Here is a 26,540-nt window from a genome sequence, read left to right on the forward strand (position 1 = left end):
ACAAACCTCACGCCCGCCGTAGCGGTGCATGGCCAAAATGTAGAAAATGTTGGAGAATGCTGGGATTATTTTCAACGGCCCACTACAAGTCGCTAGTGATAGAGAGAGATGGAACGTGCTGATTTGCGGAGGCGGTCCACGTCGCAATGCAGCACTGCACCCGAGACGGACACAATCACTTGGATGTTGGTCAAGGCCGTTGGCGTTGTGCGAGGTACGGGGGCACGTGGCGCGATTTGACCTTGAGCGCTCTAGAACGAGGTCGTCTACCGACGTGATACGCTTGAGGTGTCGAATGAGCTCGTCGATCGAGCGGTAGTCCATGCTCTTGGGAAGACATCAAACGCATCACCGGCTGCGCGGCGGACCTCGGGCAGCGCGTCGCATAGAGCGCCTTTGAGCGCCACGACAAACCTGTCGACGAATCTTCGAGCTGCTTCTTGGGCGAGCACTGGACGACCTCGACAAGACCCAAGCAGTAGCCCCGACGCATGCTGACAGGGTTCATCGGGTCGAGGCTCGCGCGCGGAATGATCGGGCCGACCTGGGTGATGACGCAATACACCAAGTCGCCAAGGAGCGAGATCGACGACTGACGAAGGCGCCAGTTGTCGTCGAAGATACCGGCCTCGAGCGCAGGCAAGTTGTCCTTCGTGCTGGAAAGCGCGTGGGCATTGGCGACGATCGAGCCAGCGTGCATGGCAACGTCGCGGACACCGTCTGACTCGTCAGAGACACTCTCGAGATCAAGCGCGTCCAGGGCAAGGTGCACGAGCTTCTCGCAGAGACCTTGAGAAAATCTTGACCGCTCGACCGACGACGACATGCTGCAGCCATCGCACGAGGTGCGAAAAGTGGCTCTCGTCCTTGACGAGCACACCACGCGCTTTGGACGGGCCCATGTGGCCCCCGGAAATCGGGTCGAGCAGCGGCGTGGCCAGCCTCCTTCATGCGCGGGTGCGAGTCCTAGAGCGACGCCGTGAGTTTGAGAATGGCCTCGGCAAGCTCGAACCAAGCAGCTTTGGCGCGCATGAGCCTATGGCGCCGAGAAGCAAAATGCTGGGTCGTCGCCAGAGCGGCCTCTGCCCAGCGCTCAAGGAGGCGTGCTTGCTCCTCCAAGCGCCGCGTCGTCAGAGCGGCCAGAGCAACGTCCTTGCGAAGGCTCACCGCCGCATTTGCTGTTGTCTCGGACTGCTCTAGCACCGCACCGATCGTCCGCTGCAGCTAGACAATCTTTACCTCGGCTTGTGAATCGCCTGGATGACATTGTCAGCAAGATTTGTGAGGCCTCAAACACCCAGTGCGGTCGTAAGGTCATCGAGCGCAAAAGGCGGCAACTCGTCACGACGCGTAGTCGCTGGGGTCGTCCAGCCCATCGGTCACCGGTTGTTAGCGAGCGCGCTTGTTTTGCAGTCAACATGCAGAATATGTGCGTCATCCAGTGTCTTGAGCATCCAGTGGATAACGAACGGGTCGTTGGCGGTTTGACGGAGAAAAGATCGCGATCAAAAAATAGGTTGGCGCGCTCTGATTGGCTGAAATCCATGCGTAAAAATAGGTCCCAACGGCGTGCCATTGGCATTTGCAAAGTGCCATGGACGCAGAGGTCGCGCGGCTGACGGCCGACGCTGCCGCCAAGGAGGCCAGCCTCAACGAGCTCAAGACCAAGGCCAAGGCCTTCGCCGAGGCCATGACCGCAGAGAAGAAGCAGCTCGAAGCCTCGCTCGCGGCCGCCAAGGCCGAGCTCGCTGACATCAAGGTCAAGGCCAAGGCCTTCGCCGACAACGTGCGTGCCCAAATTGTGGCTGAGAAAGACCGCGTGCATGCTCTTGAGTCGCAAGTGCAGGCCAAGGAAGCCGAGCTCGCGACGCTCAAGGCGCAGCCGGCGAGTCCGAGTCTCGACCTCGGACCCAGCGAGGCCGATATAGCCGCGGCCGTCGCGACCAAGGAGCGCGAGATGCAGCAGCGACTCGACGAGGCCATGGAGACGATGCGAGCCCAGCTCGCCCAAAGCCGCGCGGACAACGAGCGCCGTCTTCAAGGGACCCAAGACGAGCATGCGCGTACGGTGCAGATGCTCCAGGAGCAGATCAAGACCCTGTCCGACGTGAGCTCGGACGTATCGACAGCATCGTCGCAGTGGGCCTTTGAGAAAGCACAGCTCGAACAAGACGCGCGCAACGCACATACGCAACTCGAAGCCCAGATTCGCAGCCTCGCCGAGTCTCATGCGCGCGAGCTCGAGCACGTGCAAGCAACAAGCCGCGCGCACGTCGACGAGCTCACAGCACAGCTCGCGACGGCGGCGACGCACACGCAGAGCCTCCAAGCCAACGCATCAACGTCCGAGAGCGCGAGTGCCAGCCGCGCAACAGCGCTGCAAGAGACGCTACAGACAGTCGCCGGTCTTCTCGAGCAGCTTGTGCCGATGGCGACGAGCTCGGACCCCGTGGCTTTGGCGCAGGCACTGCAGGCGTCAGTCCGTGACGCAGCGACGACGCAGCAGAGCCTCGAAGGTCGTGTGGAGCGCCTCGAGGCCGACAAGGCGACCATCGAGTCGGACAAGACGGCCGTCGAGACGGCTCTGCGGGACGCAACATCAGCGCTCGAGACGGCCAAGGCAGCAGCGTCGTCGGCGCAGACGCAGCTCGCGTCACTGCAGTCGGAGACGAGCTGGGCGGCCTCGGGCTTGCAGTCGCAGCTCGCGTCGCTTCAGGACCAACTTCGCACGGCCACCGACGAGCTCCATTCGCACAAGGAGATGCTGTCACGTGAGACGGCGCAGAAGGACGCACTGCAGATCGAGCTCAACGAGCTCCGCATGGAGCTGTCGCACGAGAAGTCGCAGCACAAGTCGCAGTCGAGCGATGTGGCGTCACTCCAAGCCGAATTAGCTGCCTCCAAAGCGCAGACTGTGCAGCTGTCGCAAGAGAAGAGCGAGCTCGCTGCGCGCCACGACCGGTTCCTCAAGGACGAGGAAGAGAAGAAGGTCAAGGTCAAGCAGTACGTGCAGGCGCTGACGACCGAGAAGCAAAAGGCCATCGACGGGCTCGGTCAAGTGACAGCCGACCTCGAAGGCGCCAAGAAGGCGATTGCCGAGAAGGACGGACTCTTCGAGAAGCGCATGGCCGAGATCAAGGCCAAGACAATGGACAAGTTTGCTGACCACGAGCGCGTCATCACCAAGGCCAAGGAAGAGACCGACCGCCTCAACGATGTCATCAAGAAGCTCGAGGCCGAGATCAAGAGCCTCAGCGCCAAGAAGAAGGAGGCGGAGGACGAGACGATGGAGTCGCTCAAGAAGAAACGACTGGCGGCCAAGACCGAGACGCAAAAACTGGCCAACGACCTCGAGGGCATCCAGCGCCGCGCAGCTATGTTTGCTGTCCGTCCTTGATCTTGACGATGGGCGAGTCCTACTAGAAACGCCGTAGGATGTGACGAGCAACAAGTGCGTGCAGCAGACCAAGCAGATCGACCTCCTCCAAGAGAAGGTCCTCGAGTCCATCCACGCAATTAGCCACCAGAAGAAATGCGACATTTCGTCCCTCCACGAACTCTGCGTCGTCCAAGACTCGCCGCGCATGAGTGCCAACCTCCCGGGGCCGGCCATGGGCCTCACCAAGGTCGACGATGAGATCTCCCGCGTGTTTGACAAGGTCCGATTCCATTCTTTCAGTTTGAGATTGAGATTGGCGTAGATGACGACGCTGAGCAATGTGACGGACCGGCTCTGTGATTTGATGCTCGAGGACGGCGACTTGAGCCTCAAAGACTTGGTGATCGAGCGCGTCGTCAAGCAGTTTTCAGCGTGCTTTGTGCACGCGCCGGCGCACGCCAAGCCCGACGAAGCCGGCCTCCTCCACCAACGCAGCTCGAGCTCGTCGACGCAGCCGCCGGACTCGCCGACCGCCACGTAATTCTAATCTAACCTATCCGACTATCCAATATTCAAGCGAGATGAAGGATACAGAGACTTCTTGCGGACGTTTAGGAAGATAGGGAGGTGACGTGGATGACCTGGTCGAGGTGCTTGGCGCTCGAGAGGTCGACGCGGACCATGCGCGCGCAGCCGAGGATGTGCTCGGGCAGCTCGTCGTCCGTCTCGCCCTGGAGCACAAAGCACATGTCGATGACCATCTTGGCCGTCTTGTCGACGAGCGAGTTGATGCCGGTGCGCGCGACGAGCGAGAACATGTGCACGTCCACGTCGATCTCGGTAAAGTGCTCGCGGTGGTAGATGCGGTGCTGGGGCCGCGTCAGCACTGGCGTCGCGTTGTTCTTCTGCAGCAGCTTGCGGGGCATGCCCGAGAGCCCGCAGTCCTTTTCGTTGACGACCTGCGCAATGACCTTGAACCGGTCGAGGATCGACGGGTCCTTTGCCGAGTTGAAGAAGCGCTTGAGGAGACGCAGGGTCGGCGTCGACGGCGACACGAGCTGCGCTTGCACGTCCTTTGGGATCGTCCAGTACAAGGCGAGGTTGACGCCGGGACCGTCGTAGTTGCCGCCGCCAAAGATCGACGGGCCATACAGCGGCAACTAGATCGAGTTGAAGAAAAATAAGGGAAAGAGGAAGCGTGTACCTGGGCGTTGATGACAAAGAGCTTCTCGCCCGTGAGATGCGGGGGCAGGTTGACGTGCTGCGTGATGCAGTCGATCTTGGCGTCGCTGCGCACGAGGTCGGCGCCGACAAAGTCAAAGAGAGCGCTTGCCGACGCTTCCTTCTTCTTGCTCTTCTTGTAATCGAGGCTGCGGACGTTGAACGTCTCGGCGGTCGTGAACGACCACGCGTTCTCGGCGCAGTCGTCGTTGGTCGACTGCTTGAACGACGAAAACATGTCGAAGGAGAATTTCCGGTGCGTCGGGGCCGGCGCCGGGACGACGACCGGCGCTAGAAAGGGCAGCGACGAGACAGCGACCGCGGCCGGCGGCGCATGCAGACAGCACACCCCCGAGGCGACGCACGGTGGAACGTCGTCGTCGTCGACCGAGAGCGCCACGGGAGCGACTACTCCCAGGTACTTAGATACGACACAACGAGATAGGATACTACGTACGGTGACTTGGACTCCGGAGGCTGCGGAGAAAGCCGAGCGAGATGAGCACCATGACAAAGAGCTGTCCGGACCGGCCAAACGCAGCAAAGCTGGAGAAGACGGCAAAGTTGAGGAGGCAAAGGAAGAGCAGGCAATCGCGCTGGCCCTCAATGGCAAAGGCGAAGCGCCACGCGACCGGCGTCATCTCCGAGTAGGCGCGAGGCGGCACGATGGGTGGGACCGGCGTTGGTGGGTGCAGCGGCGGCTTGGTGGGCGACGGCTGCGGCGTCGGTGTCGCGTTCGACGACGATGTCGACACACGGACACTGCTGCGACGGACCGGCTCCGAGTCGCGCTCGGCTGGTTCCGTCTCGACCGGTGCTTCCTACCATCAACCATTAGCAGCGAAATACAAGCTTGTTGGACGACTACCTCGGGCGCTTCGTGGATCGAAGATTCTTGGAGTCGCTGGCGGTAAATTTGCTGAATTGACAAGTTGGATTCTGCAAATTTGCCGTGAGATTTCTCCTTTTCGAAAAATATAGGAAACGTACGGGGCTCGGCTTTGCCCGTCGTGTGCTTGCGGTTGATGACGTCCGCGATCGCATTTGTCCACTGCATAAACTCCTCTTCCGTATTTGCGCAAAGCTATCCAAAAGTAAATCCGACTCTGTTGGATAGGATCGATAGATACCTTGTACTGCGACCCGCGCTTGGATTCGGACTCGCCAATGTTGAGGTTCGAGACTTGGAAAAAGTACTGGTTGGGCGCGTTCTGGGCAAATTGCTTCTCAAAGAGGAGCGACACGTTGGTCTGGTTGAGGTCCATGCAGCCGCGGAACCACGGGTGCGGCTTGTGAACCACTGGATGCTGCGAATGATGGTGGGACGCGCGCGCGTCGTCGCCAACGTGCAGATGGAGGTCGAGGTCGTCGTAGAAGGCCACTGAGCCATGCGGCGAGTTGATGCTCGAGGACGGGTTCGCCTTGTAGTACGAGAGCACGCCGCGCTCGAGGTCGAGGACGAACCAGCGCGTGTGCCAGACGCGCTTGCTCCATTTGCCGTCGCTGATCTTGTGCAGGTACCCGCCAATGTAGTGGTGGTTCTCGGTGGACCCGCCGGCGGTGGCCGTGGCGTATGCGACGCCCTTCTTGCCTTTGGGCAGAATGCTGCGGCCGACCTTGGAGATGCCACCGCCGACCGCGCGCCCGAGCTTCCCGATCGGGTTCCGGCCCTTGCGGTCGTGCGTCCGGGGCATCGGGGCACCTAGACAAGGCGCTCAGACTAAGCTCTGATTTGTGTGGCGACGTACTGGCGGTGCGGTCGTCGACGGTGTCCGTGTCCCGGGGCAAGGACGGACGCAGTGGCGGCGACGACGACCGCGGCTTGTCGTCGACAGCGTCTCCGTGGAGCTCCTATGCACGCGACATGAGAGAAGTCAGTAGATCGTCGATAGCGCACCACGTCCGAGTCGGCCGACGAGTCTTCGCTGCTGTCGCCGCCAAGGATCTCGAACGAGCTGAGGTTCTTGAGCCGGCGCTCGTTCGCGTACTTGAACGACGGGCTCACGTTGAGCGGGTCGCTACGAACACGCTCAGATCTACTATGCAAGAAAGGACGCAGCGTACGTGTCTTCGTGGGCAACGTGCGACGGGATCGGAGCCGCGAGCGCGACGTCGTCGACCACGTTCTCGTCGTCGACCGAGGTCGCGGGCAGGAGCGTGGCGAGGGCCTCCATAACGTGCGGGTACTGCCGTACCCATTTGAGAAACGTCGACGCCTGGAGGTACGCGTCCTTGGAGAGGTCGCAGTCGTCAAAGACGTTGGCGAGCTCTGGCGCGACCGACTGGTGCGACGTCAGGTACTCGAGCAGGTTGAGGTAGTCGTTATAGTTGATCACGCCGTCGTCTCGTCTGGCCGCATGCGATCAGACTCGGGCGGATGAAAGAGGATGTACCGTTCGTAGCCGTACGTGACGCCGTACATGCTGAAGACGTAGCCGATCTTGTCCTCCGTGTTGCCCCTACGCGCGATGAGTGCATGCATGCGAGGTGCGTTACGTACTGGTAGAAGAGCGCGAGCGTCCCGATAAAGTATTCGCGCGAGATGAGGTCGTCGGGCAGGCCCTTCATCTCGTCGACCATGCTCTCTGCAGCGCGATATGAGGCGCCAGTTGTTTCGCGGGCGACGCACGTACCGCCGTAGAGGCTGCGCAGGAACTTGGACGACGCGAGGCCGCGCTTGCTGGCGAGGCCACGGTCGCGCGAGCCCGTCTCGGTGATCTCCGCCTGGTGCGCATGAGCCACCATTCGCTGCACGAGGGCCTACCTTGAAGGCGAGCCAGGCCACCTTGAACTCCTCGAGCTCGACTAGCCGTGCGCATGAGGCGGCCATGCCCAGGAAGCGGTCACGTACATGGCTTGGTGGACCGCGACGCGCTGAGGCCCATGCTGCTGCTGCTGCGGAGCCGCCGGAACTAAATCTGTACCTTGCTACGTCACTACGTATCCGGAGAGTATCCGGAAGAGAGTGAGTGGGAGGAGAGCGCTTTTCGGGGGTCGAAGGCTGTCAAGTGAGATTCGCACTCTGCTGGCGCTGAATCTCTGGCCGTTTCGTGCGAAAATTCAAAAATAAAATAAAAGATAAATTCAATTTTAAATAAAGTGGCGCCGCCTGGTTTAGGCGTACGCTAGATGCACGCAACGAAAGCGCGGCCTGTCCACAGGGCCGTTGACACGACGCCGCGAGCAACGAGTGACGCGGCGGCATCCGTGCTGCAGGACGTCGATTGCGACGCCAAGAACGCGCAGGGAATGACGCAAGCGCTGCATGCGCGACACGGCAGGTTGATGCTGGCGTCGGATGTCGCAGGCCGATTTCTCGCTTGGTCGAACCGCAGAGTGCATGTATATACAGTGTATTCGTGGGCATCCACGTGGCAAGACGAGGTGTCAGCCCGCTTCTCGACTCCCAGCGTTTGGCACTGGCATTTGGATTTGCATTTTTTTTCGCTTTGCAGCGCTGCACGGATCGAGCACGTGTTGACGGTCGGTTGACGCTTTGTCGGGGCGTGCGGTCGTTGGCGCTGTGCCACTCTGAGAGTCGCCGTGGCGCCTCCAGCGGCGCAAAGTTGCGTGACAATAGACCACTGCCTTTTTCAGTCCTTTTCACAAGCAGAGAGAGTCCCTCTCTTTTTTTTAATTCGCGCGGTTTAAATCGCGACACCGCATCTCGCAAGATACGACATTGCATTTTGGGGATGGTCAACGCCATGCTCAGTGCCAATAAGAACCAGAGTCGATGAAGTTTGGCAAGCGCATGCGGTACTTGGCGGCGCCCGAGTGGGAAGGCGGGTACGTCGACTACAAGGGCCTCAAGCGCACGGTCAAGTCCCTCGCTGGCTCCGACACGGAGCGCACCGCGGGCTTCCGCATGGCGCTCCAGCGCGAGCTCGCCAAAGTGAACGCGTCCTTCTTCTGCATCCTCGACGACCTCGGCGCCCGCGAGACGGCCGCGCACGGCGACGTCGAGGCGCAGCTCAACGCGGCGCTGGACCTCTCGCACCGCGTCGACGCGCTGCGGCGCTTTGTCGTGCTCAACTACCTCGCGGTCGTCAAGATCTCGAAAAAGTTTGACAAGAGCATTGCGGGCTCGATGCAATCGGAGATTTTGGCGTCCGACTTGCTCTTGCAGCCCTTCTACGCCGGCAGCTACGTCGACGACCTCTACTCGCACACGGCCGCGACCACGGACGCGCTTTTGCTGCATCTCTTGCCGGACGCGCCCGCCGCGAGCGCCGATGCGTCGTGCCCGATCTGTCTCTACCATTTCACGAGCCCCGTGACGCTGAGCTGCAGCCACACGTTTTGCTGGTCGTGCTTGGCAAAGGCGGCCGAACACCATATCCACGCGTGCCCGCTGTGCCGCCAAGTGCAGTCGATCGACCCGCGCGACTACGAGATCGACGGCTTGCTCCAGCGGTTCCTCAAGCGCTACGGCAGCCTAATGACGCCGCCACGTATTCTTGCGCGCGCGATTGAGGTCGCGACCAAACACCTCGAATCCACGCAGCTGCGACTCTCGCTCGCCCCGCCTATGAGTCCACCACCGCTCGAGTCGATCCCGGAAGTCGACGAGAAGCAACTGCTCTTGCCTCGCGTCGCCTGCATCGCACACCCGCGGACGTCCCGCTCGATGACCGCGCTCACCGCCGCCGTCGCCGCCGGGTGCCACGTCCTATCGGTCGACGTCCAGCTGGCCGGGGACGGCTCCGTCGTCGTGCACCACGACCGCATCGTCGACGGCAGCCTCTTTCTTGACGCCATGGACGCCGACGCGCTCCGCGATGCAGGGATCCTCTCGCTCCAGCAGGTGCTCGCGACCATCTCGGGCGTCGCCTTGTACTTTAGCGTGACGTCCGACGCGGTGATCGCACCGCTCTTGGCGCAGCTCGAGGCCGTCTGCGTCGACGAGCGGTCGTGGTGGTCCAGCGCGCGCTTCTACATTGCGTCCGGCAACCACTACCAGCTGCTCGCAATCAACGGGCACCGGAGCGCATCGCACGCGCTTCACGGCCTCCACACGGTCGCCATCACGCACTCGATTCCGCTTGGGTACTGCAAGAGCTTTGAGGCATTGCACGTGTCGCACGTGTACGTTGACGCAGGCGTCGTCACGCGGCCGTTCGTGTTTGATGCGCACAGCCGCGGTCTCCACGTCTTTGTCGGGCCCGTCAACCACGAGAACACTGCGTGGAAGGTCCTCGAGGACATTGGCGGCGTCGACGGAATGGTGACGCAGGACCCAAATATGCTCGTGTCGACGCTGCTGCATCACGCGCTCCAGGCGCCACCGACGCCGCCGCCCACATCGGCGGCGGTTGTGAGCGAGACGTACGCGCCGGGCGACCCGGTCGAGATCGTCGGCCTCTACGACACCGCCAAGTGGTACCCGGGTGTCGTCCTCGGTGCGCGGACGACGGCGTCGGGCGCGACGTACGCGGTGCTGTGGTGGATGAGCGACAACTCGCAGCGCCGCGCAACCAAAGTCCTGGGCCACCAGCTGCGCCGACCCGTGCCGCAGTACGAAGAGAGCTACTTTGGCTACGGTATTGACGTGGCGTTTGGTGCGATCAAGACGGCGCTCGGGTGGGCAAAAGCACCGTTCGTATCGCCACCTCCCAGTGGCTAAGCACTCATTAGACAATCTCTATAACAAACTAGTACTATGCATTTTGGTGGAGTCGTACCCCTATCCCGCGGCGACGATAGCATCGCGTAGTCAGGTGTCGATGCAATGCAAGGGCAGAGAAAGAATGCACTTGGTCTAGTTGACGCGCATGCGATGACAGAGTACGTGGTGGGTCGCACAGAAGCACACGCGTGGCGGTGCCGGCGGCGGTCGTGTCGGCATAAAATAGTGTGCGTTGACGAAAATAGTGTCCCGACCAATAAAGTGGTTCTTGCGTCTACCACGTCTCGATGGCCGGTCGGTATCCTGGGCCGATCCTGACGTCGCTGGATGGCGTCGCCGCATGGAGGACGAGCTTCCTCACATGCACCGAGACCGACGCTCACATCAAGTACTACCTGACCAAGGACTACCTCGACCCGAGCTTGGCCGATGCGATCACGGCCGACGACATGGCCCAGATGCTCCGCGATGCCAAGGCGCTCATGCCCACGTCGCGACTCGACGACTTGCCGCCGGACGAGCGCGCGGCCGCGCTCGCGCAGCGCCGCAGTCAGTACAACGCGCACATCAACGTCTTTAAGGAGTCGCTTCTGGGGTCGCTCCAAGCGGCCCGCGCCAAGGCCGCCGCTGCCTACTTGTCGTCGGCGATCGCGCCAGCGCTGGCGGTCGGGAACCGGTCGGATCCGTACAAGCTTTGGCAGCGCTTACAGCGTCCTGCGTCCAGCGGCGACGTGATGGCCTTGTTGCAGGGCGTGCTCGACCTCTCATGCGAGCCGGCCTCGGGTGCGGCCTTCTTCACCTCGTTCGAAGCCGCCATGGCACCGCTCACGGCCGCGCTCTTGGACCACGAGCCAACGATCCAAGCGATCGACGGGATCGAGTTCGACCCGGTCGCGGAGCCGTGGTTCGAGGCCTACCGGGCACACGTCGCCGACAAGGTCCAGGCGACGCTGCTCGCGACGCTCTTTGCGCCCGAGCTCAACCTGCAGTTTCGTGCGTGGAGCAAGATGAAGCTCGAGTATCGCTTCCTCCGCCAGCGCGTCGAGAACTACCTCCGCGATCTGCCACCCGGCGCGACGCTCAAGCGCAAGCAGCCAACCGCGGTCACCCCATCGCAGGCCAAGAAGCCCAAACCCGCCAACTCGAACGATGACGACGCTGTCGACGTCAAGATGGAACCAAGCACCGAAGCACCGGTGGCGCCAACACCCACCAACATGATGTCGTTCGCAGAGTACCACAAGCGCCGGACGACAGCTTCCAGTCCGCCCCGTCCTTCGCCATTAGTGCACGCTGCTCAACCTCCCGCAAGTAGCAACCACGGCCGGTCCGAACCGCCTGCGCATGAAGCCGCGCCGAGCGCCGCCAGCTTCCTGAGTAGTCTCGACCACCTCCTCGACGAGTCGCGACCGGTCCGGGCTTCGCGCTGGGACACGCAAAGCGACGAGCAATCGAGCTACTACCACGAAGAAGCCAGCTACATGAACCAGCCGCTGTCATCGCCTCGGCCCGGCGCGCGGCGTGTGGTCGCGTACACCGAGACGCCGGTCGAGCGCAAGTGTCTGCCGCACGAAGACAAGTACGCTCTGCAAGAGATCCCCGTGGGGTCGACGTGCGACTATTGCTACTCGTCCAAGCACGCGCTCGCGCAGTGCCCGGCGCTCATCGGCGACTTGCGCCGCCACCGCGTCCGCGCCAACTTTGTCGTGCCACCGGGCCTCGTGTGCCCGTACTGCGCGCTCTTCGACGACGTCTATGCCCACGCGACCGCCGACTGCACGCGCCTCGGGGCCGACACGGCCCGCGGCAAAGTCCATCCGAGCTATCGCGCCGTGGCGATTCGCCCGTCGCAGGTCCGCGGCTGCCTCTACTGCGGCGCCGACAACCACATGCTCACCCGATGCTTCAAGCTGCTCCAAGACATGCGATTCAAGCGCGTGCGCTCCGACTTTGTGGTGCCCGTCGGGTTTCTCTGCAGCTACTGCCTCCTCTTTGAGCACTACTACACGCACGACGAGTCGGTGTGCAAGAAGCTCAAGGACGCGCTCGTCGCCGGCAAGGTACACAAGGACTTTGTGCTGCCACCCGGCAAGTCGATGCCGAAAGTCCCAGGGCGTGTTGTGAGCAGCGCGCCGTCGCTGGGGCCGCCGCTACCGAGGGACCCGCTCGGCCGCCCGGACGCCATGTGCGCCTACTGCGGCGCGACCTCGCATACCGCCAACAAGTGCCCGATCCTGTTGGGCGACGTCCGCAACCACCGCGTCCGGAACGGCTTTGTCGTGCCACCCGAGTACGTCTGCGCCTACTGCCACTTGGTGCAGGCCAAAGTCTCCTTTCACAGTGTGAGCGACTGCCCGGGCCTGCGCAACGACATGCTGCACCGGTGCGTCGACGCGCGGTACGTGCATCCCGACAACACGCCGTGGCCGACAGTGCAGTCGCATCGATCGTGGTAGCACCGAGTAGAATATCGTCGATAAGAGTGAACTGTTAGCCGGGTTTGCATCTAGTTGCAGATGGGCCGGGCGTTGCAACCGGTTCAGGCGGTTGACTGCAAATAGACGTCGGCGTAACCACCGACCAGTTGTAGTACGGGATTCGATCGACCGTCGGCACGATAGCGCTCCCTCGAGTCAAGTTTGACGCCGCCGGCGACGACGACCTCGCGTCTCCTCCCAAGATGGTCAGTCGCCAGCCGCCGCCCAAACCCAAGCGCACCACGTACCACGACGAGACCGACGCCGACACGTTCGAGTCGGACGACAGCTACTCGGCGCCTGTGGCTCCGCGCCGGGGCCGCAACCACCGCGCGACGTCGCAGTCGCCGCCCTCGTCGCCCGTGAGCAACCGCCCGGCGGTCGCGCCACTCAAGACCGTCGACGGCGAGGCCGAGACGACGATCGGTGTCGCCGTGAAAATGAAGGGCGAGCTCTCGTTCGAGCGCCTACTGCGGATCGAGGGCGAGTTTGACGGCCGGCTTATCTCCAAGGGCAGCCTCATCATCGGCGCGAAAGGCCTCTTGACCGGCCCGGTCGAGGGCATGAAGGAGGTGCTTGTCTCGGGCGGCCGCATCATTGGCAACATCAACGTCGAGCGGCTCGTACTGCGGGACAAGGGCCAGATCTTTGGCAATGTGACTGCGAAAAGCATCCGCATCGATCCCGACTGCGTCGTGCTTGGCTCGCTCAACGTCAACCCGCACGCGCCGTCGCGGATCAACCTCAAGGGTGAGCCGGTCACCGAGGAGCCCAAGCCGCCGGCGCCAGTGACACCGGCACCACCGACGCAACCCGTCGCGTGAGCCTCTCCTAGCTGTATTATAATCGCAACTTTAGCTACCCTGGTGCTATTCCTTGGCACTGCAATGAGCAAAGTCCTCGGGTTTTGCGCATCCCGAAGGAGAAAAACCTATTTTAGAATGACAAAAAGGGGTAATGTCATCCCTGTTGCTGACATGTCAAGGTGTTTAACGTAGTTTTACCGACCTGTATGGGTTTATACCAGGTGCGTACCGGCTTGGGCGGGACGCCGCGTCGATCAGTCTCACGGCCATCGTCACGAGCTGGCGCGTCCACGCGTCGAGCGTAATAGCGAGAATCTTTGGGATGGTGGCTCGACACCCAAGTTTGCTGCTTGAACGCTAATCATAGCACAGGCAGTTTGAGAGAATGGGCAATTTCCTTGATGGGACGAGTACTGCCTGCCCGTGAAGGACTCATGAAGACGAATAGGTAGCAGCGTCGAGCGTCTTGCTTGAGCGGGGTCTGCGCGTCGATGGCTCTGACGTGGCAGCACGAGTCGCGATCACATGGACCAATCACATGCTGGGAAGCACCTCCCGCCAACCCAAACTGACCAATCAGCTTCGATGACACCAACTTGAGGTCGCAACCAAGAACTGAGACCTGAGACCCGAGACCGAAGCAAGACCATCGTTGGAAGCACCCTCGACATCGTCCGTAGCAGTAAGCGCTTGCAACGCGCTGCATCAGAGTCCTCTGCTGTCGGTTCTTCGTCACCCGCGTGTCGCAACGCCCGTTCGAGACGCCCATCGTTCGTCTCTGCACTCTGAAAGCGGGGACTCGCTCGCCCAAACGATTCCGCTTCTGCGAACTCTTAGGTGATGCGGCTCAAACGGCTGCCATTAGCTGCTGCACGTGGCGGTGCCAGCCGCGTTGTGTCCTTCTTGACCCTTCATGCACATAGGCGTCCATCATTCGCCACCACAGCGGCAATCTGCACGAGCGACATCAGCTGACGCGCCTGCACGGACGAGTACCTTGATGACGGGCTTGGCTACTGGTAGCTACTAGTACTGCCGGAAGGCTGATATGTCGTACGTGCGACTAAGGTTCGACTAGAGTTTATCGTTGCACGAACGCTAATCAGTCGGTGGCTCGTGATGGCGCCGAGGGTATCATGGCGACCCCGATCTTTGGCGCCCGTTCGACGGGTGCCCGGCTAAGTGCGCCTCCGAGTCCGCACTTAGGTGTTTTCGGAAAGCATTGCGAAGCGCAGTTCCAAATTTACCTCGGCCCGACCAAGTCGCTGTCTCGCGCCGTGTCGCACGTGACCGCCGCCTGTACCTCTGCCGACCGCGCTTTGGACCGCTGCCTTGCCCGCATGAGCGATATCGCCATGGAGACGCCGGGTACGACGGCTAATGACGTCGACGCGACGCCCACGAAGGCGTCGGCGCGATCTTTGTCGCTGGTCGTATCATCGCCGCGCAACGACATTGCGCAGACGCCGGGCCGCACCGCGGTGCGCCTTCTTAACTTTTCGCGCCGGCCGCAGCAGGCCAAGCAGCCGTACGACGCGCCCGTCTCGACGCTGCTGCGCGCGCGCGGCGTCAAGCTCTCGCCGCGACCGCTCTCGCCCGGCCACGAGACCATCCCGCTCGACGTGCGATGGAAGAAGCGCGCCCGGTCGAGCTCCAAAGGCCTCGTCGACGCGACCGGGCCGAAGAAATCGAAATGCTCGCCGCCGCCTGTCGCGCTCACGTACCCGTCGCGCGTGAAGGGAAAAGCCAAGATGTCAACCGCGATCGACGCGGCGATCCGAAGCTTCCAGCGCGACCAGCTCAAGACGACGACGTACTACCACGCGCCGACGTGCCATGTCGTCGTCTCGCGAACGCAGGGCACGCGGCCGTACATGGAGGACGAACACGTGGTGCAGAAACAGGTGTTTGAGGACTCGGGCGCGAGCGCCTTTGGCATCTTTGACGGGCACAACGGCGGGTGGGCGGCCGAGTTTGCCTCGACGCGCCTCGTCGAGCTCGTGAGCGCACACGACGGCCTGCACGCGATCGCGTCGCGCTACGCACCGCTCTCAATAGCTGCCGACGTACCGGTTGACGTGTCCGAGGCCGACGTTCACGCTGTCTACGAGGGCCTCACCGAGGTCTTCCTCTCGCTCGACAACGAGATTCTCACGCAGACCATCGCACGCAAGCAGCGCGACGGCGCGACCGGGCTGCTGCTCTTGGTGCTGGGACCACATGTCTTCTGCGCCAATGTGGGGGATACGCGGGCCGTCCGGGGCACGTGGTCCAAGGCCGACGACAGCGTCTCCACGGACCGCGTCTCGCTCGACCACAAGCCGACGCTCGAGGCGGAGACAGCGCGCATCGTCGCCGCTGGGGGGCAGGTGGCGTCCTTTCATGACCTCTTGTCTCCGATGTAGCACTCAGGCCTCGCTGCAGGTGATCTTCTCGGGCTGCTGGCGCGTTGCCCATGAAAAGGTCGGCCTCCGACTCGCAGTCAGTCGGTCGTTTGGCGACCACCCGCTCAAGCTGCAGCTCCCGTCGTCCTGCACGGCGCCGCTCGTCTCGTGCGTGCCGAGTGTGCGCCACTTCCGCATCGACGCAGAGTCGGCCTCGGACTTTGTCGTCCTCGCCAGGTACGACGCCTGTCGGTTCGAAGGGCTCACGGACGACGTGTAGCGACGGGCTCTGGGATCGGCTTGACGACGACGAAGCGGTCGCGACGGTGCAGACAGCGCTGGCGCAGGCGGCGGCCGGCGAGGGCGGCTTGAAGGACCGACTCAAGGCGGCCGCCAACGCGCTCATCCAGTCGGCGCTCGAGCGCAAGAGCTACGACAACATAACGACGCTCCTCGTGGTGCTCAAGGCGCCGTCCGTCGTCGCGTTGACGTCCTAAGTTATATACCATTATATATACATACATCCTCCGACAACCCTAACCGTTGGCAATTTTATATTATGTTGTCTACTAGTGCTACAGGAGGGTTTGCTAGGCGGTTAAAGGCTCCGCCTCGTCGTCGGAGGCCACGACGTCGGTGCGCCGGAGGAACTCGAGCCGCGTCGCGCCTTCGGTCGTGACGGCCGTCGGGTTGATGAGCGCGTCATCTTCGTCGTCGTCGTCGCTCCAGGCGTCCGGTGCGACGACGACCGGCGGTGGAGGCGGGAGCGACTCCCACCCACGGCCCACGGGCAGCTGCACGTTGCGCTCGACGATGACGCGCGCGCGGCGCACGCGGGGCTTTTCTGGCTTGGGTCCTTGGAGAAACTGCGAGAGCGTCACCGGGGGCACGGCCGACGTCGGCGTCTTGATGAGCGAGATGAACCGGCGCGGCTCGACGTCCCGGGACACCGACTGCAGCTGGTAAAACACAGCGAGTTCATGCATCATGCGCCGGTGGTCGCGGGGCATGGCCTTGAGGTGGAGGCTGAAGCTCGAGCGGTCCGCGAGCATGGCTTCAATCTGGCGCTCGATCGTGCAGAGCGTCCGGAACTTGGTGCGCCCCCACTCTTGGAGCTCGGCCGAGTACTTGGGGCCGAGTTCGGTTGCGAGTGCGTCGGGCGTCGTCGACGCCGGTCGTCCAAAGGCCGTCGCCAGCGCCTGATTCCGCTGCAAAAGCGCGGTCGCGATTGTCTGCCGCGGTACGACCGGCGTCGGTGCCGGGGTTGGCGTCCGCGTCGGCGCAATCGCCGGTGCCGGCAGCGGCGCCAACGGTGCTGTTGCCGTCGGCAGCGCCGGAAAGGCTTCGCGCGCGACCGCCGGTGTGTGGTGCGCCGCTCGCTCATAGTCCCAGACGTCGCTATGGACTTCGCTCGGCAGCTCCATCGGGCGACCGGCAAACTGCGCGAGGAAGCGCGTGTCGTCGCCGTGCAAGCCAAACACGTGGTTCTGGTACTCGAGCTCGTCGTTAAATACCACAAAGCGGTTGCCGAGACTAGAAACCAGACCTGAGATTCCAGATTCTGGTCACCAATCAACACGTACCACGTGGGGTGTTCGCAGAGGTGGTGCTGCTTGCGAAAGTGCGACTCGAGGCCAATGCTACATCGCGTCTCAGAGCCAGATTCGACAAAGATGGGACGTACTAGTTGCGGTAGTAGCGGTGGCCGGCGTTGCAGAGGTGGCACTTGAAGTGGTCCTGCTCGAGGTGCGTATGCAGCTCGACGTCCGAGTAGAAGCGACGGAGGCAAAACTCGCAGTTCGGGTGGTACTCGCGGAACTTCTGCGTCGAGTGCTGCCGGTTGATCTGCGAGTTGTGGGCCTTGAGCTGGCCCTTCGTGTACAGCGGCTGCTCGTAGGCAAAGAAATGCTGGTGCGAGAGGCAGAGCTCGCAGAACGACAGCTTGTGCGCGCTGTGCATGTGGGCCGCAAACTCTTCCGGTGTCTTGAAGACCTTGGCGTGGCAGTGGCGACACTGCAGCGTACGCAGTGCCACAAGCTCCGCGTGATGGTCGTCGCACTGGCTGAAGAACATCTCGGCCTTCTCGTCCAGCGTGACGCCCGGACCGCCCGTCTCGCCCCAGATGCCAAAGCTCGCGTACGGCGCGACGACCTTGGTCACGATGACGCGGTCGTTGGTTTGCTTGCAGATCGGGCACTGCTTGTCCTTCATGAGGAGGCGCATGCGCATCGAGCACAACGAGCAGATGCCCGCATGGTTGCACTCGCCGATCGCGTGGTACGTGAACGGCTCGGCGCATACGAGGCAGCACTCGTCCTCGCCGTCGTCGTCGTTCGTCATCGTCGTCGTTGCGGTGGCCGTCGTCGGCGCCGGTGCGGCCACGGGCGCCTTGGCCTTGGCTCTGGACTTGCGCGACCGGGATTTTTTCTTGGCCTCGGACGGCGCCGCCTCGGCGGTCGCCGCCGGCGCTGGTATCGGCGTCGGATTCGTCGGCCCCGTACTCGCCTTGGGCTGGCGCTGCTTCCGCGCCGGCTTGGGCTCGTTCTTGGCCTCGTTCTTGGCCTCTTGCTTGGCCGCCGGGGGGCTACCTGCAGCTCGGGGCTTGCGCGTCCGCTTGTTCCGGGCGGGGTCGGCCGCGCGGCCGGACGTCGCCTGCGAGGGTGACGTGGTCGTGGGCGTGAAGGACTGGGCGGAGGCGCGGAGGAGGTTGGTCGTGACGGCCGCGGGGGTCATCCGCACGGTCGATCCAGTAGCCATTATTGCTCGAAGGAAATGATGTTGTGCTGGCCACGGTGCTGTGCGTACTAAAATGCACGAAATTTTATTCTATCTCGATCGTTGTATCCAAATGAAAATAAATACAGACGACGGTTTAGCGCGTTTAACGTCATTAAACCATCACTCTCCGCCACCAACATTGCGACTCCGACGCCACCAACTGAAGAGGCAGAGAACTTTCCCTCGGAAGTTGACACGATGCGACGACGACCACGCGCCTGGACGCAAGGACAATATTCTTGTGGTTCTCGTACACAGCAGTGCGAGAGTGCTGGCGGACGGCGCGAGGACCAGCCGCTGCCGCACCAGGTTCTAGAAGCTGTTCTAGAGACGCCGGCTCCTTTCTGGTGGCATGATCTGGTGATACAACCGCTGCATCGCACCAGACGAGTGATATTAGGCTAGCTCTGTCTAACGTAGTCAGTCGGTTTGCAGCAATGGAATGTACTAAGCTTTGATCCTTGGTACCGGCAGTTTGTTTGTAGGATATTCCCTTGCATGTCGTGGCAGCACCGTCATTGATGACGCGAAAAACGCGTTTTTCAAGAAAAACCTCATGTGGCAGCGCGTGGTTGGCTGGAACCGCCTAGACTTCAAACCGGTTGCAACCGGCTACTTTGTTTTGGCCGGTTGAGAAAAAACCGGTTTTCAGCTCGGTTGGCCCATTCTGGGACGCGGGTGGCAGGTGGCAGGATGGCGGAGCGGTGCAAGTACGAGGTGCTGGGGCTACCGCCCCTCGCGGACGAGGATGCGATCAAGAAGGCCTTCCGCAAGATGTCGCTCAAGCACCACCCGGACAAGGGCGGCGACCCGGAGAAGTTCCACGAGCTCCAGCTCGCGAGTCAGTTCCTCCTCGACCCGGCCAACAAGCGCAAGTACGACAAGGAGCTCAGCAACATTTCGCTCGCGGCCAAGCAGCGCGACGAGCGCAAGAATGCCATGAACGAAGCGCGCAAGCGGGCATACGAGGACCTGCAGCGGCGCGAAGACATGGCTGAGAAGGTCGCCAAAAAGCCCAAGCACGCGATGGACGCGCTGCGCGAGGACGCCCGCCGGCGCGCCGACGAGATCGCGGCCAAGCGCGCGCGGGACGCTGCCGAGCGCGCCGCGACCATCGGCCGCCCAGCAACGACCATTGCTGACGTCAAGCAGCGCTCAATCCGCGTCAAGTGGAGCAACCGTGTGGCGTCGCACTCGGACCAGACGCTCGTCAACACATTCCGCAAGTACGGCGAGATCGAAGCCGTCAAGGTCAAGACTAATTCGGCGACGCTCGTCTTTGCCGAGATGACGGCGGCGCTCTCGGCAGCCCGCGCCGAGGGCCACAACACCGGTCTCTGGAAGGAGGTGACGCTGGTCGGCCACGCGATCCCGATGGCGAGTCCGTCAGCGTCGCCTGAGAGCGCGGCCACGTACGCTGGCACTCAGATCGACATGGATCTCGTCGCGAGTGCCGAGTACGATCTTATGGAAGCGTCCGTCATGGCGTATCTCGTGCAGCTGACGGGCCACGCCAACGTCGCCGACTTGTTGCGATAGAGACGTCGACGAGTAGAAGAACACGACGCTGAATGTAATATATCTATCGAGTATGACACAGGATCTTCGTTGGCCCGTGTATCGCCGAGTCTGTCGGCCCCCGGATCCCACCCTATTTCGCCTTCCGAGTTGAAAAATTGATATTGTTTCAAGTTGGCTGCCTAAAGCCCGACGCTGGCTGGCAAAATGCAAATTCCGTTTGACAAAATGCGAAAGGTCGCGCTGCTTGGCCGCGAAACGCTCACGATCCTGAGATGCGGTGGCGCACCTTGCTCGTCGTCGCGATATGCCCTGCGGTGGCGATGGCGGCAGCTTGCAAGGGCGCCGTCGACTGCAGTAGCGCCGTGTGTGCGACCGGAAGCTGCCTCGCGACTGTTATCGCTATGTGCGCTGGCAACCCCGGCGACTGCAACGACAACAACGCCTGTACCAAGGATACCTGCATCAACGGTGTCTGCGCCTACAGTAGCCAGTGTTCGGCATGCCGAGGCGACGTCGAGTGCAACGACGGCAATGCCTGCACCGCCGACCTCTGCGTGGCTGGCTGGTGTGCCCACAGTGACACATGTGGCGCCTGCCACGTCGGCGCCGCCGACTGCAACGACAACAACGCGTGCACCAAGGACGACTGCGTCAACGGCGTGTGCACGTACACCAATCAATGTGGCCCTTGTCGCGGCGACATGGACTGCGACGACCACGATCAATGCACGAATGACGTCTGCGTTTCGGGGTTCTGCGCTCACCGGGGGTCCTGCGCGGTCTGTGCCACCGATGGCGCTTGCGACGACGGCGACGCCTGCACCCGCGACAGCTGCGTCAATGGACGTTGCCGGCACATCAACGTGTGCCAGGCCTGCAGGGTGGATGCCACTTGCAACGACGACGATGCGTCGACGACCGATGTCTGCCTCTCAGGCTGGTGTGCTCACCGAGCCCGTAGTATCTGCGCGTCCAACGCTAATTGTGACGACGGCGACGCCTGCACGACCGACGTTTGCGCGAACGGCAGCTGCGTGCATACCAACGGGTGCCAAGACTGTGCGACGGACGGCAACTGCAACGACAGCAAAGATAGCACGCGCGATGTGTGCGTGACGGGGTTCTGCCACCATATCCCGGTGGCGAAGGGCTGCAGCGTCGACGCCGCCTGCGACGACGGCAACGCCTGCACAAAGGACGTCTGCAGCAACGGGACTTGCATCTACACCAACCACTGTGCGTCCTGCGATTCGAATCTGGACTGCAACGACGGTGAGAGTTGCACGGAGGACACGTGTCAGCGCGGCTGGTGTGCGCATAGCAACAGTTGCGCGACTTGTACAATGTCCAGCGACTGCGACGACGGCAACGAGTGCACAACGGACGCGTGTGGCGTCGACGGCACCTGCGCCTATACCAACGTCTGCGGTCGTTGCATCGGTGCGAATGACTGCAACGACGGAGACGCGTGCACCGATGACACATGTGCCAAGGGGTGGTGCGACCACAGCGATGCCTGTACGACGTGCTCGTCAGCGTCCGACTGCGACGACAACAACGTCTGCACCGGTGACGTCTGTGTCGGTGGGCGATGCAGCCATCTAAATTTGTGCTCGTCGTGTGACGCCGACACGGACTGCCAAGACGATCAAGTAACCACCGTAGACTTTTGTGCCGGCGGCTGGTGCACCCACCCAACTACCATCGATTGCACGGCCTCCGCCAACTGCAACGACGGCAATGAGTGCACCTTAGACACCTGCTTAAACGGTCGCTGCAGCTACACCAACCATTGCGTCGGGTGCCGAGCCGATGCCAACTGTGACGACGGCGATCCGAGAACCGCCGACATGTGTCAGCGCGGGTGGTGTCGACACCGCGTCTTCGGGTCCTGCGTCGCTGCGACCGACTGCGACGACGGCAACCCGTGCTCCCAGGACACGTGTGTGGCCAATCAATGTGCATACGACAACCTTTGTGGCGCCTGTGTGGCCGACAATGCCTGCCACGACGACGACGCGACGACGGCGGACTTTTGTCTCAGTGGGTGGTGCGGGCACGCCAATACGGCTGGCGTCTGTGCCACCGACCGCGACTGTAGCAACAATGATGCGTGCGCTCTCGGTGTTTGCAACGCGGTGACACACACGTGCAGCTACACTAACGCCTGCCCGCACTGCCGCAGTGACGGCGACTGCAACGACGGGACATCGTCAACGACCAACGTGTGCATTCGCGGCTGGTGCGCGCGTAGCAACGCCAACGCGCCGTGCGCTACCGACCCCGACTGCGACGACGGCAACCGGTGCACGGGCGATCGGTGCCGCAACGGTGTGTGCGACTACGTCAACATCTGCGGCGCATGCAAGACCGACGTCACATGCAAGGACGGGAACCCGTGTTCGGTTGACTACTGCGCCAACGGCTGGTGCGCGCACAGCAACATTTGTGCGACGTGCGTTCAGGACAGCGACTGCGTTGACAACACCAACTGCACTGCGCAAGCGTGCGTGAGTGGCCTCTGCACCTACGTCAACGCCTGCAACACGTGCCGGAGCGACAGCGAGTGCTTTGACAGCGACGACTGCACGATGGATCTATGTGTGGCCGGTGCCTGCGCCCATCCCTACAGCTGCGCAACGTGTACAACCGAAACCGACTGCGACGACCACAACGCCTGCACCGATGACGTCTGCGACGGCACCTGCTCGTACATCAACCGTTGCAACTTTTGTGTCAACGACGCCTCGTGCAACGACGGCAACACGACATCGGTCGACGTGTGCGCCAACAACTGGTGTCTGCACCGGAGCGCTCAAGTCGCCTGCAGCGATGCTGCCGACTGCGACGACGGCGACCTTTGCACCCAAGAAACGTGCCACAAGGGGTACTGTGTCTACGCAAACATCTGTGGCGCCTGCTCGACGGACGCTCAGTGCGACGACAATAGCGCTTGTACGGCCGACATGTGCACCACCGGGTGGTGCCAGCACTCGGGGACGTGCGCCATCTGTACTTCGGTCGACGACTGCGACGACGACGACCCGTGCACGACCGACGCCTGCAGCGCCACCGGCCAATGCGTCTACACCAACGTGTGCCAAAGCTGCTCGGTCGATGCCAACTGCAACGATGGTCGCCCGAATACCCAAGACTCGTGCTCGTCCGGCCACTGCTATCACTTGGAAGCCGATTTATGCACCGTGGACAGCGACTGCGACGACGGCTCGTCCTGTACGGTCGACGTGTGCGCCAACGGCCAGTGCTCGTATGCGACGGTGCGCTGGGGCGCCTACTGCAACCAGCCCTGCGCCGTGGCCGGTTTCGACACGGCATGCTTTGGCCTCATCACATGCGACAAGGCGACGGGAGAGCTGCCCGTCTGCTCGGGCTACTGCCTCGATGGCTACTATGGGCGCGACTGTTCTGCGACCATTCCAAAAATGGGCACCGGTGCGATTGTACTGCAGGTGCGGCTTGCCGGTGCGATAGCATGCCCCGGGAGAAGCACCTTGTTCAACTTTGCAACTGCCCTTGAACTCACGGACGTTAATATGGCGCTTGCAAGCTGTGTGCTCGTATCCACCGACTCGGCAAATTCGATTCTGTCGAGTGTCCCGGCCAAGCCGACTTCTATTGTGCAGTACCCGCTGCCGACCGCCGCCGACATTACGCTTGTTGTCTCGGGCGCCGAGAATTTCAACGCGACGTACCAGTACTACCTCAGCGCGGTCGCAAGCGGGCGACTCGCGTCGGCCTTCCACGTCACCAAAGCCATCGAGCTCAATGGCGCCGTGGCGTATGATAGTAATGGCACTCGGATCACGCTGGTGGCGAATCCCATTACGTGGGCAATGCTCGTTGGCTACTGCGTGCTCGCCGCATTTTGCGGTGGCGTCTTTGTTTTGATGGTGTGGCAGATCTACCTCCGGTGTTGTCGCCGACGCCGTCTCGTGGCCAAGGAGAGAGTGACTCTTCTTGAGCAAAAGATTGCTCCCAAGCACCGAGCCGGTCGAATATAAGTTGGCTTTGCGTTCTCCTAGCTAGCTAGCTATTCGATCCCGACCGGGCATCCCAATGTGGCAATTTGCTCTTTAATATTTAAAGAGCAGTGCTTTTTACTATGTGTAGTGCAGTGCGCGTGTTATCGGACAGCAACGGCGACGTGGTATCGTCTGCTCTACTCGCCAAAATATGCTCTATTGCTGTGCCAACTATGAGCGCTTTCGTTTCAAACGTCATTTCACCGAGCAAGTGGCCGCCGCGTCCACAATGTTGTTTTAGAAATGGCACTACGGTCTTATTTATGGCATGTGCCAAAAATAAGTTGGTATGGGTGCCACATCCAGGCGATTTCATTTTTGTTGGAATCGCAGAGTGGTCAATCGCTCAAAATGGCACGGGGCCAAAGGAAAAACACAGTGCCAGGCGTCGCACAAGGCGTGGTCTACGCCACAACGAGGCGCTTGATCTTCGCGGGTAGATGTTGTGATGCGTCAAAACGACATGTATATTTGCGCCGGTGTGCGAATATTTTTGCTTCTAACGTTAGTATACTCTGGCTTGGGTCACCAACGAAATCGAGCACGCTTGACCATTCGCCAACTCGAGTTGCATCATAGTCGTGGTGTGCCGCGCTACTATGCGCCATCCGTCGTCGCGCATGCTACGCACCAAAGCTACGGCCGCGGCTTCCGAGATGTGGACGCTGTACAGTACGATTCGACGCGTCGTCATGGCGCAGCGCGCGACGAGTGGGCTCAGTCGCGCCGCCCAGCCGTCTCTGCAGTTGGTGGCCACGTCGATTTCAACGTCCTGGAGCGCTGGCATGACCGCGGTCGCGCTGAGCAAGGCAACTGCCGCCGCCTCGTTGTACGAGTTGTCCCGAAGCTTGAGCTCGCGGAGCGCCGTGCATTTGGGCAGCACCGACGCGAACGCCAAGGCGCCATCGTCGTCCAGTCGCGACTGGTTCACACGCAGCGTGGCGAGAGCCGGGAGCGACGGCAGAATGGACGTCAAGGGCGAGACATCGACGCCGTCGAAAAATGTGTTTTTGAGGTTCAAGCATTTGAGGTGCTGCATCGTGGGAAGCACGGTCGCAAGCTCGGCGATCAGCGTTCGCGGGCAAAGGGCAAATGCATATGATGTGTTGCGCGAGAGTCGGAGCTCTTCAAGTTGCGTTGCCGTGGCCAGCGACTGCCCGAGGCGGCGCGTCACGACCTCGGCCGCGTCATCGGTATAGCTTTGATTGGTCCAGCGAAAGACACGCGTCGACCGTGGAAGCGGCAGTCCATCCAGGCCATGCGACCCAACGTATTGCAGGCTCTTGAGATCTATGTCTTGAAGCGTCGTCGAGTGGGCGATGGCGGCTGCGAAGGCTGGACCGACACCGTCGTTGCCGTCGTCGTCGATCGCGAGGCTGGCGTAGCGCACCCGGAGACGCACCGCCGGGCGCGTCTCGAGCCATCGAACGAGGCTGTCGACAACGGACGGCGGCAGATCGATCTCGTTGTCGCGACTTGCTTGAATGTCGACGTGCACCAGGCGCGGCAGTGGGGCGCTGAGAATTATGTCGATCTGCTTGATGTCGCCGGTGCGGCCAAACCAATTCGAGTAGTCGATGCACAGCGTTGTCAAGCGCGGGCAGGCAAGGAGCGCGGCCCGGATCGCCGCCGCTTCGTCAGGACTCATGCAAAAGCCGTTGGACGGCACAAGCGTCACAGTAGTCACGAGATGCGCAAGAGCGAGAACGTGGGAGGTCCACTCGTTAAACCGGCCAATGGTAACGGCCACTTGCGGTACGAACGGCGCGGCGGCGGTCGCGTACGCAGCAACTGGGGCGCCACTCTGGCCTCTCTCGGCCATCTCGTGCGCGTTAAAGGTCATACGGAGTGCGTCCAAGCTGCAGCCGGGAGGGCAGGTCGTCGTTCCCCATGTAAAAACGTGCTGCATCCCTGGCGTCTTCTCTGGCAGCGCACGCAGCAGCGTCATGAGCGTGGCATGCGACGGGAGGTACAACGCAATGAGCTCGATCGTCTCGAGCGGAAGGACCATGGTCGACAGTAAATTGCAGAATGCCCAATCAAACTGCAGATCAAGGCTAGACAGACCATCATTCGCGCGATACCAATGGGATAGTCTGCAATCTCATTCCAAGGATACGGACGTAACCGTTATAACGATAGAATGTTAGGTTACTAACCCGTTATTCTCCCTGTTACGTTGCTGACTCGACATGAAATAACGTAACAGGTCGCATGCCCAACCCCCTACGCCTTCTCCAAACACCCTCTGCGTCCGCAAGTCGTGCTGCTGCTTCTCGAAGAACTGCCAGTTATCGTGCAT

General features: G+C 61.7%; 11 protein-coding genes across 12 annotated transcripts in view; 7 read left to right on the forward strand and 4 right to left on the reverse strand.

Annotated features, from left to right (window-relative positions):
• Positions 1 to 190: 190 nt before the first annotated feature.
• SDRG_10385 (hypothetical protein) lies at positions 191 to 826 on the reverse strand (the record flags this gene model as incomplete). The annotated part of the gene is made up of 2 exons (XM_008616372.1): positions 191 to 251; positions 369 to 826. The coding sequence occupies 2 exons, from the start codon at positions 824 to 826 to the stop codon at positions 191 to 193; spliced, it is 519 nt and encodes a 172-aa protein (XP_008614594.1).
• A 758-nt stretch (positions 827 to 1,584) lies between these two features.
• Positions 1,585 to 3,984, forward strand: SDRG_10386 (hypothetical protein). Its single transcript, XM_008616373.1, has 3 exons — positions 1,585 to 3,385; positions 3,435 to 3,659; positions 3,702 to 3,984. Exons 1-3 carry the CDS (start codon positions 1,595 to 1,597, stop codon positions 3,918 to 3,920), a joined length of 2,235 nt encoding a protein of 744 aa, XP_008614595.1. The 5' UTR covers positions 1,585 to 1,594; the 3' UTR covers positions 3,921 to 3,984.
• Positions 3,877 to 7,517, reverse strand: SDRG_10387 (the record flags this gene model as incomplete). Of its 2 annotated transcripts, none has more annotated exons than XM_008616375.1 (14): positions 7,452 to 7,517; positions 7,365 to 7,405; positions 7,234 to 7,324; positions 7,101 to 7,185; positions 6,994 to 7,059; positions 6,665 to 6,949; positions 6,498 to 6,618; positions 6,349 to 6,451; positions 5,731 to 6,302; positions 5,591 to 5,684; positions 5,469 to 5,539; positions 5,058 to 5,421; positions 4,584 to 5,008; positions 3,877 to 4,539 (listed from the first exon to the last, which is right to left on the reverse strand). In XM_008616375.1, exons 1-14 carry the CDS (start codon positions 7,483 to 7,485, stop codon positions 3,991 to 3,993), a joined length of 2,901 nt encoding a protein of 966 aa, XP_008614597.1. In that variant the 5' UTR covers positions 7,486 to 7,517. The 2 variants fall into 2 exon arrangements, with proteins under 2 accessions (XP_008614597.1, XP_008614596.1); XM_008616374.1 differs by having other exon boundaries at positions 3,991 to 4,539; positions 7,009 to 7,059; positions 7,452 to 7,485.
• Positions 7,518 to 8,253: 736 nt separating this feature from the next.
• On the forward strand, positions 8,254 to 10,283 carry SDRG_10388 (hypothetical protein). The gene has a single exon (XM_008616376.1). The coding sequence runs from the start codon at positions 8,337 to 8,339 to the stop codon at positions 10,224 to 10,226; it is 1,890 nt and encodes a 629-aa protein (XP_008614598.1). The 5' UTR covers positions 8,254 to 8,336; the 3' UTR covers positions 10,227 to 10,283.
• Positions 10,284 to 10,516: 233 nt separating this feature from the next.
• Positions 10,517 to 12,685, forward strand: SDRG_10389 (hypothetical protein; the record flags this gene model as incomplete). Its single annotated transcript, XM_008616377.1, has 1 exon — positions 10,517 to 12,685. The coding sequence occupies one exon, from the start codon at positions 10,517 to 10,519 to the stop codon at positions 12,683 to 12,685; it is 2,169 nt and encodes a 722-aa protein (XP_008614599.1).
• Positions 12,686 to 12,909: 224 nt separating this feature from the next.
• On the forward strand, positions 12,910 to 13,530 carry SDRG_10390 (hypothetical protein; the record flags this gene model as incomplete). The annotated part of the gene is made up of 1 exon (XM_008616378.1): positions 12,910 to 13,530. The coding sequence occupies one exon, from the start codon at positions 12,910 to 12,912 to the stop codon at positions 13,528 to 13,530; it is 621 nt and encodes a 206-aa protein (XP_008614600.1).
• A 1,118-nt stretch (positions 13,531 to 14,648) lies between these two features.
• SDRG_10391 (hypothetical protein) lies at positions 14,649 to 16,474 on the forward strand (the record flags this gene model as incomplete). Its single annotated transcript, XM_008616379.1, has 3 exons — positions 14,649 to 15,881; positions 15,937 to 16,133; positions 16,177 to 16,474. 3 exons carry the CDS (start codon positions 14,649 to 14,651, stop codon positions 16,391 to 16,393), a joined length of 1,647 nt encoding a protein of 548 aa, XP_008614601.1. The 3' UTR covers positions 16,394 to 16,474.
• A 12-nt stretch (positions 16,475 to 16,486) lies between these two features.
• Positions 16,487 to 18,653, reverse strand: SDRG_10392 (hypothetical protein; the record flags this gene model as incomplete). Its single annotated transcript, XM_008616380.1, has 3 exons — positions 16,487 to 17,429; positions 17,480 to 17,536; positions 17,581 to 18,653. The coding sequence occupies 3 exons, from the start codon at positions 18,651 to 18,653 to the stop codon at positions 16,487 to 16,489; spliced, it is 2,073 nt and encodes a 690-aa protein (XP_008614602.1).
• Positions 18,654 to 19,342: 689 nt separating this feature from the next.
• Positions 19,343 to 20,276, forward strand: SDRG_10393 (hypothetical protein). Its single transcript, XM_008616381.1, has one exon. The coding sequence runs from the start codon at positions 19,368 to 19,370 to the stop codon at positions 20,211 to 20,213; it is 846 nt and encodes a 281-aa protein (XP_008614603.1). The 5' UTR covers positions 19,343 to 19,367; the 3' UTR covers positions 20,214 to 20,276.
• Positions 20,277 to 20,433: 157 nt separating this feature from the next.
• Positions 20,434 to 24,321, forward strand: SDRG_10394 (hypothetical protein). Its single transcript, XM_008616382.1, has one exon. The coding sequence runs from the start codon at positions 20,468 to 20,470 to the stop codon at positions 24,215 to 24,217; it is 3,750 nt and encodes a 1,249-aa protein (XP_008614604.1). The 5' UTR covers positions 20,434 to 20,467; the 3' UTR covers positions 24,218 to 24,321.
• A 490-nt stretch (positions 24,322 to 24,811) lies between these two features.
• The window catches only part of SDRG_10395 (hypothetical protein), a gene marked incomplete at both ends in the record, with an annotated part of 3,598 nt that continues 1,869 nt past the window's right edge, over positions 24,812 to 26,540 (reverse strand). The window contains 2 exons of the mRNA XM_008616383.1: positions 24,812 to 24,832; positions 24,879 to 26,282. Coding sequence (XP_008614605.1) covers positions 24,812 to 24,832; positions 24,879 to 26,282 — 1,425 coding nt within the window. The remainder of the gene's footprint in view (positions 24,833 to 24,878; positions 26,283 to 26,540) is intronic.

This window comes from Saprolegnia diclina (genome assembly GCF_000281045.1).
Source record: "Saprolegnia diclina VS20 unplaced genomic scaffold supercont1.35, whole genome shotgun sequence".
Taxonomy (NCBI): Eukaryota; Oomycota; class Saprolegniomycetes; order Saprolegniales; family Saprolegniaceae; genus Saprolegnia; species Saprolegnia diclina.